The 21,745-nt window shown below is 42.9% G+C and overlaps 1 protein-coding gene across 5 annotated transcripts in view; it reads left to right on the forward strand.

The window, feature by feature from the left end:
- The window catches only part of ulk2 (unc-51 like autophagy activating kinase 2), a 111,346-nt gene that overhangs the window by 78,786 nt on the left and 10,815 nt on the right, over positions 1-21,745 (forward strand). For 4 of the 5 annotated variants that reach the window (XM_078422410.1, XM_078422409.1, XM_078422412.1 and 1 more), the window contains 7 exons: positions 3,691-3,836; positions 4,788-4,868; positions 8,800-9,071; positions 9,182-9,375; positions 12,265-12,374; positions 14,706-14,858; positions 15,644-15,852. In XM_078422410.1, the coding sequence (XP_078278536.1) occupies positions 3,691-3,836; positions 4,788-4,868; positions 8,800-9,071; positions 9,182-9,375; positions 12,265-12,374; positions 14,706-14,858; positions 15,644-15,852 (1,165 nt within the window). The remainder of the gene's footprint in view (positions 1-3,690; positions 3,837-4,787; positions 4,869-8,799; positions 9,072-9,181; positions 9,376-12,264; positions 12,375-14,705; positions 14,859-15,643; positions 15,853-21,745) is intronic. The other variant, XM_078422411.1, reaches the window with a different exon arrangement.

The following is a 21,745-nucleotide window of genomic DNA, read 5'->3' on the forward strand; positions in this document are numbered from 1 at the left end:
AAGCATAAGTTTTACTCTATATTTTAAAACATAAAGTTTGTATCTGAAGTTTACAGCATGTGAGGTGGTTGGAGTCGTAGATATTTGAGATGAAGAAACTCCACTGAGTATGGACCTTTATGACTCCACCAGTGACGTTGTTATTCAAGTTCAGAACCTCAATTGAGATTGAAAATAAATAATTTACTTTTCAGTATGTCAGTGTGCATCCTGCAGCTTAAAATGCATTTGTGGTCCAAAGTCTGCACAGTAGGAAAATGCTGAAATAAAATGTTGAAATACTCAGTATGATGATTTGAGGCACTTGTATATAGAGCTTAGAACATTACAGCACAGGAACAGGCCCTTTGATCCACAATATCTGTACTAAACATGATGCCAAGATAAACTAATTTCATCTGCCTGCACATGATTCATATCCATCCATATTATGTGCCTATCTAAGAGCTTCTTAAACATCATTATCGTATCTGCCTCCACCATCACTCCTGGCAGTGCATGTTCCAGGCACTCACCACTCTGTGTTCTAAAAAAAAACCTTGCCCCACACATCTCCTTTAAACTCTGCCCTTCTAAAAAAAGAAAATTATACGTGTGTTCGAGAATCAGTATAATAATGCTTGTAAGAATGGCATCAAACAGTCTGTAAAATCTGCTGGTCCAATACCACTAAAGTCCAAAGCCTACTGGATTAATGGAGTCTTACTGTCTATAGCAAGTCCCCAGAATAGCAATGAGCAGATAAAGCGGTTTTGCAATGTCACTTGTTGGCTCAATAATGGCACAGGATATCATTTGGTAATGAGTAAAAAAACCTTAGTTTCCTTTATTTGTTTTAAGGCACACTTGAATAAGTCTCAATATGTTGTTAAATCGCAGTAAGAAATTTCAATGTGATATATTGAGCATTTACATTCTATTTCTCTAGTTTTATACTGTTCAACTATTTCCCATATAATGGAGTGTTTTTTCCACCTTGGGGTTCTCCAATTTAATTTTCTGGTCCCTTTTATGATGTTTAAGGTGCCACAAGAAGAGGCTTGTTCATGACAAAGTAAAGCAATCTGAATGGTAGCAAGGTCATTGCAGTGACGTGGGAGTGTGTGACAAGTCAGTGACCCTTCTCACAATTGGTGGGTGTGTTGCAGGGGAGTCCAGAATAAAGAAACAAAATATTTTTTATATATTTAAAGGCAGAAAACCGCATCAACATGGACTTCCCTGTACGAAAATGTTGTAAATGTTTCTAAATTTACAACTAGACATTGTGTAAAATCTATTAAACCCAGCAACTGTAAATCGTAAAGGGCAGCAGCATTGATAGAGAGCAGCAATACTTGTGTGTTGTGCCACCTGGAGGTAGAATCTGAGGTCAGCTTTTACCACAAACCCAGTTAAAAACCAGTTGCCATCTGCAAAAGAATGTAATATAAATAGGACAAATCATCCGTTAGCTAGTAATTTAGCGAGAAGATAATTGCACAAAATTCAGGAAGACTTTTTTAACTGGAAGGGAATATATGTATATGACGTAAGTGCTAAAGAGGCCGACGATGTCAAGAAGTTGCTTGACTTGCCAGCAGATGCTACTTTAGTCATTAGAAACGCACCAAGTGAAAACTTGTCTACATGGATGATTAAGCTGATGTTCTCCTTGTCCACAAGAATGTTCAATTCGTGTTCTTTGCTAATTGCTTCTGTGTCAGTAGAATCTGGTGCTTCCAAGTCATGATAAAAAAACTGCCAAACAAACCCTCCCGTCTTCCCCACCCCACACTCGCCTGTATCCACCTATCACTTATCAGGTATTATCCCACCCCCACATCTCTGCCAGCGTTCTCCACCTACCACAATCGGTCTGAAGCAGGGTCCCCACCCAAAATGTCACCTATCCACATTTTCCAAAGATGCTGCCTGACCAGCTGAGTTACTCCAGCACTTTGTACCATTAAAAAAAAAAAACTTAAAACCGGATTCTACTCCTGTATTGTTGCCATTGCTTTGGTAAACTAGACTTCCATAAGACCACATTAAGATGTATTAAAGAGCTCAAAAAGACAAGAATGTTGTGAGATCACTTGGCATTTCAAGCACGTGAAACTCTAGAAATAATTGCCCCCTTTTCCAAAAAAGACTGGATTAATGGAGAGTACTGCGGAAAGTTTCACTATGTAGATAGGAGCTATCCAAGACTCTGATGCTTAGAATTTGGTGCTCTGATGATTTGCCTGTTCATACACCATCCTAGTGCTGGTTGATTTAATGGATCGTCTGTCTGGTAAAGCTTCACTTTTAAAGTTCATCTCCAGTTTCTGCTCCCTCCCAAGTCCTTACCCCACGGTATCCCGACAGCCACCGATGATCCTGCAAGACCTTTCCAACACTCCATTTCTGGGACTCTTGAAAGCTGCTGAGGGAATTTGTCGGTCCAGGCAGCATCTGTGGAGAGAAATGGATAATTGACATTTCGGGTTGAGACACTTCACCTGGACTGAAAGAGTTGAGGGGAAATAGCCCCTCAGTATGGAAGTTGGGGAGGGCGGTGAAATGGGGCAAGAGCTAGTAAGCAATAGGTGATTGCAGGTAAAATGGGGTTGATTGGCAAATAAGCCACATTAGGGAGGAAAGGGTGGAGATAGCGACAGAGGCTGGGAGGTGATGTGAAGCTCAAAAGACTGCAGATTCTGGAATTAGTTTAGTTCAGAGATGCAGCAGGAAACGGGCCCATCGACTCCATGCCAACCATCCGTTCACTCTAGTTCTATGTCATCCTAGTTTCACATCCACATCTTGGGGGCAATACACAGAGGCCAATTAACCTACAAACCCGAACGTCTTTGGGATGTGGGAGGAAACCGGAGAACCCAGAGGAAACCCATGTGTGTCACAGGGGGAACGTGCAAACTCCACACGGACAACACCATAGGTCAGGATCAAGCCAGGGTCTCTGGCGCTGTGAGGCAGCAACTCTATCGGGGGGGGGGGTTAGAGTTCTCTCCCCAACTTCTTTATCCTAGCTACTTCCCCTCTACTCTTTCTGACCAAATGAAGGATCCCAACCCGAGCATCACCTATCCATTTTCCTCCACAGATGCTGTCTGACCTGCTGAGTTCCTCCTTGGCTTTTCTTTTTTTTGTGCTTCAGATTTCATCATTTGCAGTCTCTTGTGTGTCTGGCCCTAGTGGTTTTCATTCATTATCAACGGGGATCCATTCTGTGTAAGCCCCCTCCCTAAACCTCTGCATTCCTTTTTTAAGATATTCTATTTTGCCCTTATTGAACAACGAGGCACACCGGTGGCGGTTGAGTTGCTGCCTCACCACTCCAGAGACCCATGTTTGGTCCTGACTATGGGTGCTGTCTGTACGAAGTTTGTACATTCTCCCTGTGACCACATGGGTTTTCTCCAGGTGCTCCGGTTTCCTCCCACACTCCAAAGACGTACAGGTTTGTAGGTTAAATGGCTTCTGTAAAAAAAAAAATTGTAAATTGTCTCTCGTGTGTAGGATAGTGCTAGCGTATGGCGTGATTGCTGGGTGGCACGGATTCGGTGGGCCGAAGGGCCTGTTTCCACGCTGTATCTCTAAAGTCTAAATGCAATTAGTGCTTGTGTGAAGGAGCCTGTGATGTACAGCATGATGCAAATCAACGTTGTTGTGCATTCACTGCTAACTTCTTGAATTTCTCAGGTCGGGAATGGTAAAGAGATCTAACACAAGCCCAATGGGTTTCATGAAGGCAACTGGAGGGTCACCAGCCGCGGCTGATGCACCACAAAACCCCAATCGCAGACTCTCCACTGGATCGTCCAGGCCCTATTCCCCTTCACCATTAGGTGGGTAAACGGAATGCCTTCAGTATTTATTGTATTAGAGGTTTTCTTTGTCAGATTTCTGTTACAAGTTGCAGCAAAAACCATGTGGAAGACAGTACGTGTCCCTACATTTGCCCCGCGCATTTGCAAAGCTGATTCACATTGTAGAGGATGTTATTTACAAGGAACTACAGACATTTGTTTCAAACAGCTGTAATCATGGAGGGGAAGGCTTCCTACCCGAAACATCACCTGTCCATGTTCTCCAGAGATGCTGCCTGATCCACTGAATTACTCCAACACTTTATCTCTCTTTTTATTTTGAAATCATCATGTTTGTCCTCAAACATGTTGTATTTGTCACTCATCCATGCTGATTCTATTCAAGCAATTCATACTTCCTCAATGTTTCTCCTACCTCTGTAAATAGATATCAGTAACCTCCCTGCAATTACTGCTGGCCCTAGAATTATTTTGTTTATGATTTTAGGCTTGTGGAATCTAGTTTTTCTTCCTTCCCTGATCAAATGATTTAATGCCATTTGTAATTTTCCAATCCCGAGGAGAAATATCTGGAAACTGAGCCTTTAGAACATTATATTTCATTCATCTTCAACTTTATTATTTTTAGTACATTGGGAAAGTAAGTTCAAGTAGAGATTTAATTATCTAAATCCCTTTATTTTCTCCACTGTCTTTGTGTTCATCTAAATATTCACAAAGCTCTTCGACATAATTTATTTTGTTTCCCTTATAACACAATTACCTTCACTGTGAAAACTTATTCAAAGCGCTAATTTAACACTTTTTGGGGGGGGGGGGGTATTATAAATGAATCCACAGTTACCGCACTCTTATTTGTAAAAATAAGTCGCAGTTAGCTTTAAATATCTTCAAGTTAATTGAAATGGTCAGGTGAGGGTGCATTAATGCTAGAATAAATGCATCTTATTAATGGTTGCATTTCCGCAGTTGGCACCATCCCTGAACAGCTTAGCCATTGCTGCTGTGGTCTGCCCCAGGGACATGAGTCAAGATCCAGAACACCATCAGGTGAGTATTATAAGAAATAAGAGTCAAATTCTTGCATGCCAGTTGCCCTATGAAATGTGAATTAACAGTATAAAGTGTATTGGAGTAAACATCTGTTCCCGACCCGTTCAGCATGAGAGTACTTGATTTCATTTACGTGATCGCAGCATCAAGGTGACGAACCTTTTCCATATTCAATGGCATTATTTCAAACAGTTCATGCATTCATTGGGTACTACTATTTCTATCTAATGAGAGATCTCTGCACGATGAGTGGACAAGCTCTGCATTATAAGTGGACAAGCTCTGCATCTCATTCCGTCACAGTGCATCCAATATTTAGACTTGTAGAATAAATTCTTGAGTCAAATGTGTCCAATATTTTGGATGTTATTAACGCTAAAGATGAAGAGGCAATATTTGCTAAGGAGCTAGGACAGTAGGGAAACTGGAATTTTCTGGAAAGTTAAACATTAATGAGCCTTGAAGACACAAGGAACTGCAGATGTCAGTTTATCAAAAATAAATCAAGTGCTGGTGTAACTCGATGTGTCAGGCAGCATCACTGGAAAACATGGATAGATGACATTTCAGGTTAGGGCAGTCTGAAGAAGGGCCTCAGCCCAAAGTATCACCCATCCACGTTTTCCAGGGATGCTGCCTGACCCACTGAATTACTCCGTCCCTTTGTGTCTATTAATGAACTTTTATTCACAAAATGCTGGAGTAACTCAGCAGGTCAGGCAGCATCTCGGGAGAGAAGGAATGGGTGACGCTTCGGGTCAAGACCCTTCCTCAGACTGAGGAAGAGACCCTTCCTCAGACTTCGGGTCGAGACCCTTCCTCGGACTGAGACCCTTCCTCAGTCTGAGGAAGGGTCTCGACCCGAAGCGTCACCCATTCCTTCTCTCCCGAGATGCTGCCTGACCTGCTGAGTTACTCCAGCATTTTGTGAATAAATACCTTCGATTTGTACCAGCATCTGCAGTTATTTTCTTATATTAATGAACTTTGCTACTCTCTTTGCAAAGTATTGTAGTACATAAACTCAACTAACTGTCCAGGCCGAGAGGACATTGGATCTGGTGTCTTTTTCTAGTAGGGATGTTCACTGAAGCCATGACCATGGAGAGAGTTTCAATATGTTTGACTATTCCATGGGTCATTGTTAACGCTGGAGAGGTCGTTGGTTGGCAAATTACAGAGATTTGACAGAGGGAGGTGACTGATTCCATCCTCTGTTAATATCTGCTGCAGAGATGCGTGATGTGCTGCAGCAAGGACACGAGTGAGGTAGCAGCACGAGGGTTGCATGGAGAGATTGGATATTGATCTTGTTGCTCAGTGTGAGTGGGATTTGAAGCTGCAAAATAGGAAGTTGGGCCAATATTGTGACAGGGGGTGGGAATTGGAGGAGGAGAAATATGACATTGGTCACGCCAAATGTCTCTAAGCACATGTGGCCTATGTTCAAATGAATATCTGATTTCTCTTTGAGCAAAAATTGCAGACCATAAAATATAATTACCTTTCATTTGCAAACAATCAAGGAAAGACACTAAAGTGCCTCCTTTGCCCACCACCTTCCCTGAGGCATTCCCTGGGGGAACAAAAATGGCAGACCATGGAAGAGGCACATTCTGAAAATGAATTATTGTTTACAATAAACTAGGACCCCTTACTCTTATGAATGTATAATGATGTATGGATTGGTGATTTATCGGGGGGGAAAAACTTAGGATAGGGTTAGAGGAACACGTCAATTAATAATTTAATATAAATAATGACTTCATTTTAATCTCCTTTTTTTAGAATCTAACAATATTACAACATTTTTGGCATTAACTTGGGAGAAGGGAAAAGTAAGCCTAAAAAGGGAAATTTAAACTGGGGACAAGAGGACACGTTCTGTGCAGATGTTCACAGGCTGACTATAAATCTGCACAGTGGCTAGGGTATAGTCTGATATAATTACATCATCAAACTCATTGATGAACAAATGGCAACATTTGATTAAGTGGGTAGACCACGACAATGCAAGACGTGTAGGAAGGAACTACAGATGGTGGTTTAAACCGATGATAGACACAAAAATCTGGAGTAACTCAGCTGGTCAGACAGATACTATCTGACCCACTGAGTTACTCCAGCTTTTCGTGTCGCTACACAACAATACAAAGCCAATTAATGCAGGTAGGAAGAGTGTAGGAAAACTTTTGTAAGAAACAAATTACCTTCCGCTTCATGTTTACGCCTTCAAAGCTCCTTCTGTAAATTTAGAATAATACGGGATGGAAACCAGTCCTTCGGCTCCACTCATCCATGCCAACCAAGATGCTTTCCTGAGCTTGTTCCATTTGGTTGCATTTAGCTATCCCAAGGCTTCTCTGTTCTACAACATTCCCCAGGTCCCTGTCATTTACTGTGCAAGTCCTGCCTCAGTTTAACTTTCCAAAATGCATCACTGAGTTAAATTCCATCTGCTATTCCTTTGCCCACTTCCCCAATTGATCTGGATCTTTCCCTCCTCTCATAAAAAATACTCCTTTGTCCAGGTTTCTGGTCACCTACCCTTTGTGCACTGAAAGATCTTGTCTGAAAACACTTCTACAATGTGAATACCAAAGAGATTGTAACCTTGGTTGCCACGTCAAACATACCAATCGCAAGACTGGAATAAATCCTGTTTTGGGGACACCACCTTGTTTTATAAGTTCCCTTGACTTTGTACTGAACTGGATAAGTTTAAATCTCATTTATAAGCAAAACTGCCCACAGCTAACATGAAAAGTTATCCTTGATGATGTCATTCAAGGAAATGGGTGTGTTTTGAGAATGTTGCATTCTGATAAAGCTTAAAAAAAATTAAGTTTCCAAAACAATAATTTTATGAATCACCTATATGGTTATTGCTATCTTGCATGAAGCAAGCTAGTTCAAGATGAAATGTGAAAAACAGAAATTTGGAAATGTAGCATCTTTTGCATCAAACATCTTGCAATCTTTCTCGATAAATTTTATTTCAAAGTGCAATTACTGATATTTTAGTATTAGTTGAGGATGAAATGTTCAGAACTTTTTATAAACTGCTGCTTATAATTAATTTTGTATTTCCAACATTAAGTGAAAAGCAGTGTGATTTATAGAACTTCTATACTAACTGCACAAATGTATGAGCTGCAAACTTTGAATATTAAGATCTCTCAAAAAGATGTTCAGAGTTTTGATCCATGTATATAATTCTTCAAATATTCCCCGTCCACTCAAACAAAACATGTACTACTTCGCCTTCATCACAGACACCTAATAAATAACAATGATAAACCATCCAATATCTTTGAATTCCTATTTGTTATTCTTGTGTGTATTATTAACTGTCTTCAGCACCAAATATTGTAGAAAATGTATGTGAATGCATTTGGTACAATTGGTAGAACTGCTGCCTCTCAGCGCCAGAGATCTAGGTTCTATCCTGACTTTGGGTGCTGTCTGTGAAGTTTGAACAATCTCCCTGTGACCGCGTGGGTTTCCTCCCACATCCCAAAGACATGCGGGCTTGTAGGTTAATTGGCCTCTGTAAATTGTGGCTAGTATGTAGGGAGTGGATGCAAATGTGGGATAACATAGAACTAGTGTGAATGGTTGATCAATGGTCGGCATGGACTTGGTGGGCCGAAGGACCAGTTTCACTAAACTAAACTAAATGTGGCTGGTTTTATTTTGACAAATATATTCACTTTTTTATTGATAATACGAAGAAATGAAAAAGATATTTTGTAATGAAAAGGTTATTTTGTGATTTACAGTAAGTTAAGTACATTCATGACTCAGTTGATTAGGTTTAAATAATGAACATTGAAATTTCTCACTCTGATATCGCAACTGTAGAGATTTATGTTGCTATTTGTTTTCCTTCCATTTTGTGAGACTAAATATAGAATATTGTTTCCAGGTTCACCATCCCCTCAATCACACTTACTGGGTGCAAGGCTCCAAAGTGCCCCAACTCTTACTGATATCTACCAGAGCAAACAAAAACTCCGTAAGCAGCACTCGGAGCCAGTCTATCCTCCGTCTGCAGGGTATGGCTGTAGCCATTCTCCACAGCCTGGTAGGCCAGTCAGCCTCGGCACCTCCCCAACAAAACACATGGGAACATCCCCGCGAAGTTCAGACTGGCTGCATAAAACTCCCTTGCCCACTATCATTGGGTCGCCAACAAAGGTGAGTGAACGTTAATGGTTATGCTGTTTGCTTCCATGGAAGCAAGTTAGGATAGGTGTTCCAATGCCTTTCAAGATGAATTTCAGTTTAACATATGTGTGCTACCATAGACTACTGCTCCACTCAAGCTACCTAAAACTCAAGCATCTTCCAATTTGCTTGCCTTGGCTGCACAGCAAGAATTAACTGAGAGTCCACCAATACAGTCGAAAGCCATGCTGGAGGCCAGAGAGTTCTGCATCTATCACCCACAAGCAAGTTCTAGACGTGCAGCTTCTGAGGAGAACAAAACTACTTTTGGCAGGTACCATTTTCTTTATTTGGTGTCTTTGGAGGTGATGTTAACCCATGTTCTGTTGTATTAACAAAAAAAAAAACATACTTTCTGGGCAAGAAGATCACTGCTCTTGGAGGCTTGATGGGTTGGATCCAATCTTGTACTAACTATTGGGAGAGAGCTCAAAGGGAATTTTATTCATGTGGTCTAAGCTATAACTGACTTGAGGATGACAAGAAACTGAGGATGCTGACTTGAAGGTGCTTCGTCCTGATGAAACAGCCACAAGACATTGTGGTATCCTTCAGGAGAACACAAAGTGCTGGAGTAACTCAGCGGGTCAGGCAGCATCTGTGGAGGGACTGGACGAGCTCTATTTTGGGTTGTGATCCTCCTTCAGACCGGAGCCAAAACACCACCTGTCCATTCCCTCCGCACCTGCTGCCTGACCCACTGAGTTAGCTCAGTGTTTATCTCAAGATTCCAGCAGCTGCAGTTCCTTGTGACTCCATTGCGGTATCCTTCAATTAAAGTCAATAGACAATAGGTGCAGGAGTAGGCCATTCAGCCCTTCGAGCCAGCACCACCATTCAATGCGATCATGGCTGATCACTCTCAATCAGTACCCCGTTCCTGCCTTCTCCCCATACCCCCTCACTCCGCTATCCTTAAGAGCTCTATCCAGCTCTCTCTTGAAAACATCCAACGAACTGGCCTCCACTGCCTTCTGAGGCAGAGAATTCCACACCTTCACCACCCTCTGACTGAAAAAGTTCTTCCTCATCTCCGTTCTAAATGGCCTACCCCTTATTCTTAAACTGTGGCCCCTTGTTCTGGACTCCCCCAACATTGGGAACATGTTATCTGCCCATAATGTGTCCAATCCCCTAATTATCTTGTATGTTTCAATAAGATCCCCCCTCATCCTTCTAAATTCCAGTGTATACAAGCCCAATCGCTCCAGCCTTTCAACATACGACAGTCCCGCCATTCCGGGAATTAACCTAGTGAACCTACGCTGCACGCCCTCCATAGCAAGAATATCCTTCCTCAAATTTGGAGACCAAAACTGCACACAGTACTCCAGGTGCGGTCTCACCAGGGCCCGGTACAACTGTAGAAGAACCTCTTTGCTCCTATACTCAACTCCTCTTGTTATGAAGGCCAACATTCCATTGGCTTTCTTCACTGCCTGCTGTACCTGCATGCTTCCTTTCAGTGACTGATGCACTAGGACACCCAGATCTCGTTGAACTCCCCCTCCTCCTAACTTGACACCATTCAGATAATAATCTGCCTTTCTATTCTTACTTCCAAAGTGAATAACCTCACACTTATCTACATTAAACTGCATCTGCCATGTATCCGCCCACTCACACAACCTGTCCAAGTCACCCTGCAGCCTTATTGCATCTTCCTCACAATTCACACTACCCCCCAGCTTAGTATCATCTGCAAATTTGCTAATGGTACTTTTAATCCCTTCGTCTAAGTCATTAATGTATATCGTAAATAGCTGGGGTCCCAGCACCGAACCTTGCGGTACCCCACTGGTCACTGCCTGCCATTCCGAAAGGGACCCATTTATCCCCACTCTTTGCTTTCTGTCTGTCAACCAATTTTCTATCCATGTTAGTACCCTACCCCCAATACCATGTGCTCTAATTTTGCCCACTAATCTCCTATGTGGGACCTTGTCGAAGGCTTTCTGAAAGTCGAGGTACACCACATCCACTGACTCTCCCCTGTGAATTTTCCTAGTTACATCCTCAAAAAATTCCAGTAGATATGTCAAGCATGATTTCCCCTTCGTAAATCCATGCTGACTCGGAATGATCCTGTTACTGCTATCCAAATGCTCAGCAATTTCGTCTTTTATAATTGACTCCAGCATCTTCCCCACCACTGATGTCAGACTAACTGGTCTATAATTACCCGTTTTCTCTCTCCCTCCTTTCTTAAAAAGTGGGATAACATTTGCTATCCTCCAATCCACAGGAACTGATCCTGAATCTATAGAACATTGAAAAATGATCTCCAATGCTTCCACTATTTCTAGAGCCACCTCCTTAAGTACCCTGGGATGCAGACCATCAGGCCCTGGGGATTTATCAGCCTTCAGTCCCATCAGTCTACCCAAAACCATTTCCTGCCTAATGTGGATTTCCTTCAGTTCCTCCATCACCCTAGGTTCTCCGGCCCCTAGAACATTTGGGAGATTGTGTGTATCTTCCTCAGTGAAGACAGATCCAAAGTAACGGTTTAACTCGTCTGCCATTTCTTTGTTCCCCATAATAAATTCCCCTGCTTCTGTCTTCAAGGGACCCACATTTGCCTTGACTATTTTTTTCCTCTTCACGTACCTAAAAACTTTTGCTATCCTCCTTTATATTATTGGCTAGTTTACCCTCGTACCTCATCTTTTCTCCCCGTATTGCCTTTTTAGTCAACTTTTGTTGCTCTTTAAAAGAGTCCCAATCCTCTGTCTTCCCACTCTTCCCAGTCCTGCCAAAGAAATCCACAGCTGAGGAGCTGCTGCACAAACCCAGGAAACGTCTGTTGTTATTGTCACCCTGGGACCATTCACTCCGATCAAAGAAAACCAGTGACATTATCTCTACCATTGCTGAAATAAGTTGTCAGTCACATATCTCATGGTGGGGCTATGATGTATAAATTGGCTGTTGTGTTTTTTTACATTTGTGTCTACATTCAAAAGTGCTTCATTGGCTGTAAATGTCTTTGCTACATCCTGAGATTCTGACTGAATTGATGGAAAGGCTTGTTATCGTTGTAAAAATATTCTCCCCTCAAATAACCCCAATATTCTGGCAAGTATGTGCACGCAGTTCTTTAATCAACAGAGTGAAGACCACATTAAACCTGGTTTAAAAATACATTTGAATCTTTTTGCAGATCTGTAAGTACTGGAAAATTATCTGATCAAGTGACAAAGACCACATTTGGAGGCCATACCTATCAGGGCAGCAACGACAGTCTGAATACCGAGCGTCCAATGGATATAGGTAAAGATAATTGCTCCTCACTTTGCTGTGATAATATCTTCAATTCTGGGCTTGTGGCAATGATGTCCATTTGGCTTTTGGTACCCTGTCTCTGCTCCATTAAAAAAAAATCCAAATACCTTCCTGCCCTTTTGTTTAAGGCTGTTCATATTTCTATTTTTAGTCTTACTCGACCAACAGAGCAGTCAGGTGATCCTCTCCGTATTCACTCTGGAGCTGCTGCTTCAATCCTTTGATTGGTTTTCCTTCTGAGGGTTTCACAAAGGCCGTAGTTAAAGGATTGTTCATTGCATGGAGGTTTTGGTGGGGAGGCTATACAACACTGATGGGTCAGTGTGTTGTCAAGGCACCTTTTCACCCAGTGGTGGCACAGCTCCCTATTATGCATTAATTAGCTGGTTTTAAACTGGCTTGGAAATAAAGGTTTTACAGTTAACACAGACCACCATATTGTTATCAGTGCATGCAGAAATGGCTCAATGAGAAAGTATCGGAGGGCTGCAACATTCCTGCACTATAAGTTCATGTCAACTCCTGCAGCAGAGGGGAGCATTGAAACTGGCTTTAAAAATGGGAAGAAAAAAATATGTGGCAGCCTGTGAAGAAATGATTGTGTAATTTACCAAAGTACAGTGAAAAGCTTTTGTTGCGTGCTAACCAGTCAGCAAAAAGACATTACATGATTATAATCGAGCCATCCACAGTGTACAGATAAATGATAATGGGAATAACGTTTAGTGCAAGAGGAATGGAATGGATAGTTTAAGTTTTGTTGCATGTATCTGAATGATTTCTAGCAGTGCAACTTTACCTTCTTCTACTGATCCTTCCTGTACCCATGTTATCTGGGAGAATGGGCAGTCTAAAGCCATAACTGGAGACAAACTGCAAATGCTGCGACCTTGAGCAGAAACAAACAATGCTGAAGTAACTCAGCAGGTCAGGCAGCATCAATCTGAAGCGGGGTTCCACCCAAAACATTTCCCCCCACAGTTGTTGCCTGGCCAGTGAAGTTCCTCCAGCAGTTTGTTTTATGTTTAGCTTAAACCATAATTCCCTTACTGAGTGCACAACTGCAGCTTAATAGAAGAAGCCACAAAGTGCTAGAGTGTCTCAGGCAGCATCTCTGGAGATCACAGATAGGTAAAGTTTGGGTTCGAGACCCTACTTCAAATTCAGAGTCTGAAGAAGGTTCCCGACCCGAATCATCGCCTATCCATGTTCTCCAGAGATATTGCCTGACCGCTGAGTTACTCCTGCCTTTGTGTCTTTTATAAAGCAGCACCCGCAGTTCCTTGTTTCAGGCATGTGAAGTTTCCGCGGATTTCCGCGTTTTTAAAATCCGTTTTCCGCGCTTTTTGCTTGATTTCCGTGTTTTTCACTTTGCCAAATAAACTGAGAAATTGGATCGAAAAAAAGAAAGAAAAATAAATAAACGATGTATAAACTTGTAATGAACACTAGGGTTCCGCTAGAGGTCGCTAGGGGTTCTGCGGGAAATCCCCTGCGTGCCCTGGAAGTCTCCCCGAAAATGTGGCACCTTGGCTGGGCAAGGCAGCCAATTTTGATCTCATCGGGACTTCCGTGGGTTGGGTTGAATTTGCAACCTGTGGCCGGGGCTCTGGAACTCCCGCCCAGCTGGAGCCAGCACATCTATCCCCAAAGCCAACTTCCTTGGCCTGCTGGATAAACCAGCAAAGCTCTGGAACCAAGAGTGCCAGAAAATCAGTGGTGGAACTGTAATGAGTGAATATTAAATTTAAGTGCAAGATTATATAACTAAACTAATTAAGACAGGGTTAAAATATAAAACTCAGCAGAAAAGCCAATTACCACCTTTTTGGGCTGATTATCAATTAATGTGCGAATTTACTTCAAAATGTTATTAGTGTACAGTGACATATTCACATTATTTTGTAATGACTGTTTTTACTTTGAAATTCACTAAAAGAGGCTTGAAACTGGTAATTTTGTGTGTAAATTTTCAAAACAAATCCGATTTTTTGACCCCCGTTGTATGCCTCTTTTCCTTTTTATTTTACTTCACTCACATGCCTGTTGTTTCTGCAGCTTAATAGATCTGGTTTTGTGCTCTACCCACTCAGTTGGCCAAATAGCATCAGAAACTCATGGGAATAATTTGCGATGTGTTTGGTGCAACATAATGCTATAACCCAATTAGTTCATGCATGTTAATTTGGTACAGAGTGGAAATAGTGCACAAAGTGTCAGCAGATTCGGTTTTGTATGTCCTCTGATGGTACCTTTTGCAGTTTGCACATTTTGCACTATTTCTTCCCGTTTGCATGATTTATTTTTCTTTCTGCCCAGTTCCTGCAGGCGCTTGTGGCCTGACAGTGGGTTCCCCTGCCATGGTGATGGGAGTGAGCCCAAGGACTGTGGTGTTCACTGTAGGTTCACCGCCAAGTAGTGTCACCCCTCCCCATAGCAGTCACATGGTCACCAGAGCAAGGACAATGTCAGGTAAGTCTTGGCTGCTGTCACAATGTAAATTGTACACAATACTAATCCCCCTATGTTCTTTACAGGCACGTAGAGCTGTTGCCTCACAGCCCGGGGGACGGGGGTTGGTTCCTGACCTCGGGTCCTGTGTTTGTGCGTGTGTGTGTGGAGTTTGCATGTTCTCCATTTCCTCTGGGTGCTCCAGTTTCCTCCCACATCCCAATGACGGACGGGTTTGTAGGTTAATTGGTCTTTGTAAATTGTCCCTAGTGTGTAGGGAGTGGATGAGAAAGTGGGATAAGTTGCGATAGGTCACGGTGGACTTGGTAGGCCGATGGTCCTGTTCCATGCTGCATTGCACTAAACTTCCCTAAACGTGTTATCTGAGAAAGGCTTGGGGATGAGAGTTGGCCTTTAAATGATTATCCAACAGACATTATTCAAAGAGATCAAACAGCCTTTATTTTGAAATAATATTATGGGCATGAAGAATGTTATCTGAAAATAGTCCTGATTTTCTGATATGTTGGAATGTGTGTTGTGCAGATTAAATATGTTTGCCGTTATCTTTAACACTGTCGGATATGAATCACGTGCAGACAGATGAAATTAGTTTCTCTCGGCATCATGTTGAGCACATATATTGTGGGCCAAAGGGCCTGTTCCTGTGCTGTAATATTCTGTGTTTTACTGTTCTAATGTCAAGTGATTTTAAAAATTCTTCTAATTTAGCTTCAGTTTATTATCGTATTCTCTATACATTACCTTGTGGCTTCTGCTTAGTTTTTCTCCCCTCTTCCTTGCAGTTGGCTCGGGCAGCCCGCTGGGATCTCTGTGCTCGAACAGTGGGCGGATTTACATGGGTTCTCCGCCAGGTGGTTCCATGGGCACCTCGCCTCCTGGAGTAGAGGGTCCCTCCAGTCTGAAGTACATGACGTTTGGTACCTCGCCTCCAAGTTTGGAAGGATTTATCACATTTGAAGCTCCAGAGCTTCCAGAAGAGACTTTAATGGAGGTGAGCTCTTTTAGCAGTTTGAATTTTAAAACATAAAACTATCACTTCTCTTGCTCCATAAAGTACGTGATGACTCTCAGCTTCCAAATTGTTCTGTGCGAAATGTAAATATCGCAATGGAACAAAGCAAATGTTGTAATCTGTACAGGCCAATATTAATTAAACAGTACATTTTAGATTCTTGCATTCTATTTGAGCATAAGCTAACATGGCAATCTTTGCAATGGAAAATATGTGCTGTGCCTTACTGATCGTGGATTTAGATTATTATGTTTTTGAGATTCCTAAATTACTGAACTAATCTTTTAAGTGACCTGATACTGCATTCAAGAATGTATGAAAACACAACGGTCATTTAGATATCAATTCCATCCCCTTCACAACACTGGACGAGTTTCCTTACTTTCCAACCTTCTTGAAAATACTCAGCATATCTGCGGGAAGAGAAAGAGGGTTCACATTTTAGGGTGAAGACCCTTCATCGGGTCTGACTAAGCATTAGCTCTGTTTCTTTTCCCACAGAAAAGAACTTGGCCTGACCTCTCTGTTTTTATTTTACATTTCCAGCAACTGCAGTTTTTGTTTGATTTTCACTTGCTTACTATAAACTTCATCTCAGTAATTTGATCTCTCAAAGGATAATTTTGTAGGTTAGGTTTAAGAGTAATGTATACCAAGGTACAGCGAAAAACTTTGTTTTGCATGCTATCCAAACAGATCAGATATACCATACATAAATACAATCAAGTCGAACACAAGTACAATAAATAGAGGAAACGGGAAGATACAGAGTACAGAATATTATTCTCAGTGTTGTAGCGCATCAATTCCATAGACAAAGTTCAATGTCTCAATGAGGAAAGGTGATTCGGACAGTACCCTAGCTTATGGCAGGACCATTCAGAAGCCTGATAACAGAGGGAAGAAGCTGTTCTTGAGTCTGATGGTGCACACTTTCAAGCTTCTGTACCCTCTGCCGGACAGGAGCAGGGAGAAAAAGGAATGACCGTGGTGGAACAAGTCTTTGATCATGTTAACTGCTTGTTCAAGGCAGCATGGTGAAGATGGAGTCAACGGTGGGCCGTCTGGTGTGTGTGATGGACTGGGCTACATCTCCAACTCTCTGCAATTTCTTACGGTCTTGGGCTGAACTGTTCCTAAACACACCCTGAGCACAAAACTTATTTCTGTTTGTGCATCATTAGTGCTTGCTTCTCTGCCATTCAATCCTGGTGCCTTGGAAAATAGCAACACCCCTTACCCTCCCTCCAAGCTTCCCCATTGCAGTCTTAGCTCATCTTGTTGGGATGGATGGTGGAATGCATTAACAAAGGGAAGTTTGGATGGTATCAGCCAAAAGCCAACAACCTGAAAATCCCACACTGTTTGAATGTTCCAAATGTTTGACCAAATGCTTATGTTACTCAAATTTCTAGCCTATGTTCAATTTAGACAGGTGCATGGATAGGATAGATTTAGAGGGATATGGGCCAAACGCTGCCAGATGGGGCTAGTGTAGATGGGATATGTTGGCTGGTGTGGGCAAGTTGGGCCGAAGGGCCTGTTTCCACATTGTATGAATCTATGACTCTAATATAGAGCTAGTTTATAACACAATGAAGTGATATTGCCTGAGAGCCCTTGTGGAAAATACAAATCCACAGTATTAAATAAAACCAGTGTGTCATTTATAGTGCCTGTTGCTGCTGACACATCCAAACAGAGTGAAAAGCTGTTATGACTGGCCTGTACCTAACACCCCAACACAACTAATACAGAGCCTTCATTCTACTCTAGTGGCAAAGTTTGTGAAGTTACTTAAAACGGTACTGCCATCAAAGAATCAACAAAAATAAACTGCTTGTCACTGCATAATGTCTGGGATCTCACACACATGCGCATACGCGCGCGCGCACGCACACGCACACACACTGACGCCGTCTACACTTCACACCTTCTCTGGAAAGCAGCAAACTTTATCAAAGACCTTTCCCACCCCGATTCCCCAACCAACCTCACGGTGGACATTGGACTTTACCTCTGGAACTGTTACGCTACAATGCTGAGAAACTATATTCTGCACTCTGGTATCTTTCACTTCGCTCAACCTTTTGTACTTGTGTTTGACTTGATTGTATTCATGCATATTATCTGATTTGATTGGATAGCCTCCAAACAAAATCTTTTCACTGTACCCTGAGGTAATGCTAAACCTAAACCTAGTGGCAAAGGCAGTGATGCAAAATGGAATCAAGCAGCGAGGAATATTTAAGTAAGCTGTCACATTTGAATTGCTGCTGTAAAGTACTGTAGGTTTCCTGAAATTGTCGACAGATGTTTGTCTTATGAATTTTATGGCCAAATCAAAATCGTCCACAAATTCCAGTTTGTTGTGATTTGTTGTTGTTGTACAAACAAGTTAGACACAAAATGCTGGAGTAACTCAGTGGGACAGGCAGCATCTCTCGAGAGAAGGAATGGGTGACGTTTCGGATCGAGGCCCTTATTTGGATCCGGAATCTCTGGCGTCTTAGGGGCGCCCGAACGTCTGTAAAAGACATTTCTCTGCAACATAACAGGAAATAACCATAGATTAAGCATATTTATATTTGTGGACTCTGATACAGCGTGCAATGGTAGAGACTGGAAGGAAGGGGACGTTATGTGGAGAACCTGAAGGAGGAGAGCTTGTCTTGTTTTAGAGATACAGCATGGAAATTGGCCCTTTACCACACCGAGTTCACGCTAACCGTCGATCACACGTTCACACCAGTTCTATGTTATCCCCTTTTCATTCACACTAGGAGCTATTTACAGACCAAATACCCTACAAACCTGCAAGTCTTTGGGATTTGGGAAGAAACTGGAGCACCCAGAGGAAACCCAGGTGGTCACAGGGAAAACGTGCAAACTCCACATAAACATAGCACAAAAAGTAAGGAAATTTGTGTTTGGTAGATTATTTCTTTGTTGTAACAATGCTTCTTGGCAATAAATCTTATACCGTTGGAAAGCCTGTTTATTTCCCTTTTAAATGGTGCCACATTTGTAAGGAACATGCATTTGTGGGATGAGCAGCAGAGCTGAGTATATGGGTTGCGCCCATGAAAAATTTGCCAAATCTTCTCTGCCAATGCCAAACAGCTTATTCTGCTGTAGCTATTGACTCTTGTTTTGAGTTTCTGGTACCCCCAGGTGCTGACAATCAGGTGCCTGATTGGCAGCATCTGTGAGCATGGGCCCTGCTACAGTGGTCAGTAGGTGTCTGCTCCTAGAATCGGCATGCCACGTTTGACTGATCTGGATTGGGCCCGTGCGATAGGGCAACTTCAAGCTGGTGTTCCGCAAAACCAAGTTGCGGCATTATTTGGAGTGAGCCCTAGTACCATCTCCAAAGTGAAGGCCAAGTTCCATATAACGGGGGATGTCAGAGACAGGCCGCGAAGTGGGCGTCCCAAGAAGACGACACCCGAAGAAGACCGTTTCCTCACCCTGTCAGCACTTAGGAACCGTAGGCTGTCTTCTACAGATTTGCAGTCAAGGTTTGCAGGACGATATGGCCGACGGCTCTCTGCCCACACAATTCGGAACAGACTCCGCAGCCGATCTCCGGTCTCATAGGGCTGCCAGGAGGCCTGCCATGACTGCCCTTCACCGTCAGGCCCGTTTGCACTGGTGTCGGCAACACGTGCACTGGAACCTGAACATGTGGAGGAACGTTATGTTCAGCGATGAGTCCAGATTCTGCCTACGGCAGTTGGATCATAGGGTCAAAGTGTGGAGAAGACGCGGAGAACGCTATGCTGATTGCTGCACCGATAGAGTAACATCTTTTGGTGGAGGCAGTGTGATGGTGTGGGGCGGCATCTCCCTCACTGGAAAAACGGGGCTTGTCATCATTGGAGGCAATCTCAATGCAGAGAGATATCGAGATGAGATTCTGCAACCAGTGGCAATCCCATATCTCCACAGTCTGGGACCGAACTCTATCCTCCAAGATGACAATGCTCGCCCCCACATTGCAGGGTTTCTCAGAGACTACCTCCAGAATTTGGGAGTGGAGAGGATGGAATGGCCTGCCAGCAGTCCTGACCTCAACCCCATTGAACACTTGTGGGATCAGCTTGGGCGTGCTGTTCGTGCCAGAGTGACCAACACAACCACGTTGGCTGACTTGCGACAAATGCTGGTTGAGGAATGGGATGCCATCCCACAACAGTGTGTGACCAGGCTGGTGACCAGCATGAGGAGGAGGTGCCAGGCTGTTGTGGCTGTGTATGGTTCTTCCACACGCTACTGAGGCTCCTGTTTATTAAATTAATAAATTGTTAAATTGCCAATATGTCTTGTTTCTTCAGACTTCAATCATCCAATCCACCAAACAACACCGAACAAGTCAATGGCAGAATAAGCTGTTTGGCATTGGCAGAGAAGATTTGGCATATTTTTCATGGGCGCAACCCACATACTCAGCTCTGCTGCTCATCCCACAAATGCATGTTCCTTACAAATGTGGCACCATTTAAAAGGGAAATAAACAGGTTTTCCAACGGTATAAGATTTATTGCCAAGAAGCATTGTTACAACAAAGAAATAATCTACCAAACACAAATTTCCTTACTTTTTGTGCTATGTTTAGATAGTACCCAAGGGCAGGATCAAATCCGGCTCTCTGGTGCATTGAGGCAGCAATTGCGCCACTACCGATTTTTTGTTCTGGTCTATTTAATCCCTTTAACTGATACAAGTTCACTTACAAATGTACATAAGGCTTTTCCTGTAAATGTTAATGGTTACAATACTGACGGAAAACGAACAATTAAATGCCTGAGAGATTTGGATGAACAGAAACAACAGCTCTGTTCCCAGGTCTCCTGGTGAGCTTGCTGTTTGAGCATGCTCCACTCTTGACGGTGGTACTACATGTACCATTTGGAACATCAGCTGCTGCTGCATCCCTAGAGTGTAAGGAACAGCTGAAGCGTAAACAAACTTGCTGTGGCTATTTAAAAGGCTCAGACCATCCTGAAAATAGTCACCATGCCCTTCATCACTTCTTGATGGCCTTTGGCCACAGCTCGTGGTCAGTGGAAACACATCAAAATAAAATCATCCTTTTGAGTTTTGTTACAAACCTGAGGTGCTGAGAAATTTCATTTTTGTTCCGATCTTGGCAACGTTTTAACATTTTCAAGTGCACACCACTTGCACACGTTAGTTTTATGTCTCTGAGCCAGCTGCCTTGTACGAAACATGTTGTGCCTTTTATTTCCAAATCATACCTCCCCTATTCTGCTGCCAAGGTCTCTGCCTTTTGTGCACCACATTTTATTGCAACCCTCGAGCCATTTTAAATCTTTACTTTTTGCAGCCCGAGAACAGTTCCCATCTTTGTTTCCTTCAGTCCATGTTGTTAACTCCACTGATGGCTCTTTTTTTAATTTTTAATCTGTTTATTCTACTCTATGGATCAGAAACCAAACCGCTTATAGGTCAAAGCTGAATTCATGACTATCTGCTGAGAGGTAGTATTTTGAGAGTTTTTTATTTTTTAACTCCAGAGAAACCTCATGCCCTCTTCTCAATGGCTTCACAGACTTCCCAACCCTTCCGAATTTGGCGGAAAGTTTCCACTTTCTTATTTAATTTCCGGCATTCCGATTTCGCCTCACATTTTTCATCATAACACATGCCCCAGGGCTGGCCCGGCCTCGCCGCTGTACTCACCTCGCCTCATCGCTGGCCCGGCCTCGCCTCGCCGATGGTCAAGCCTAGCCTCACCACTAGCCTCGCCTCACCTCGCCGCTGGCCCAGCCTCGCCTCACCGCTGGTCAAGCCTAGCCTCGCCACTAGCCTCGCCTCGCCGCTGGTCAAGCCTAGCCTCGCCGCTGGC

This window comes from Rhinoraja longicauda, chromosome 26, assembly GCF_053455715.1.
Source record: "Rhinoraja longicauda isolate Sanriku21f chromosome 26, sRhiLon1.1, whole genome shotgun sequence".
In the NCBI taxonomy this organism is placed as follows: Eukaryota; Metazoa; Chordata; class Chondrichthyes; order Rajiformes; family Arhynchobatidae; genus Rhinoraja; species Rhinoraja longicauda.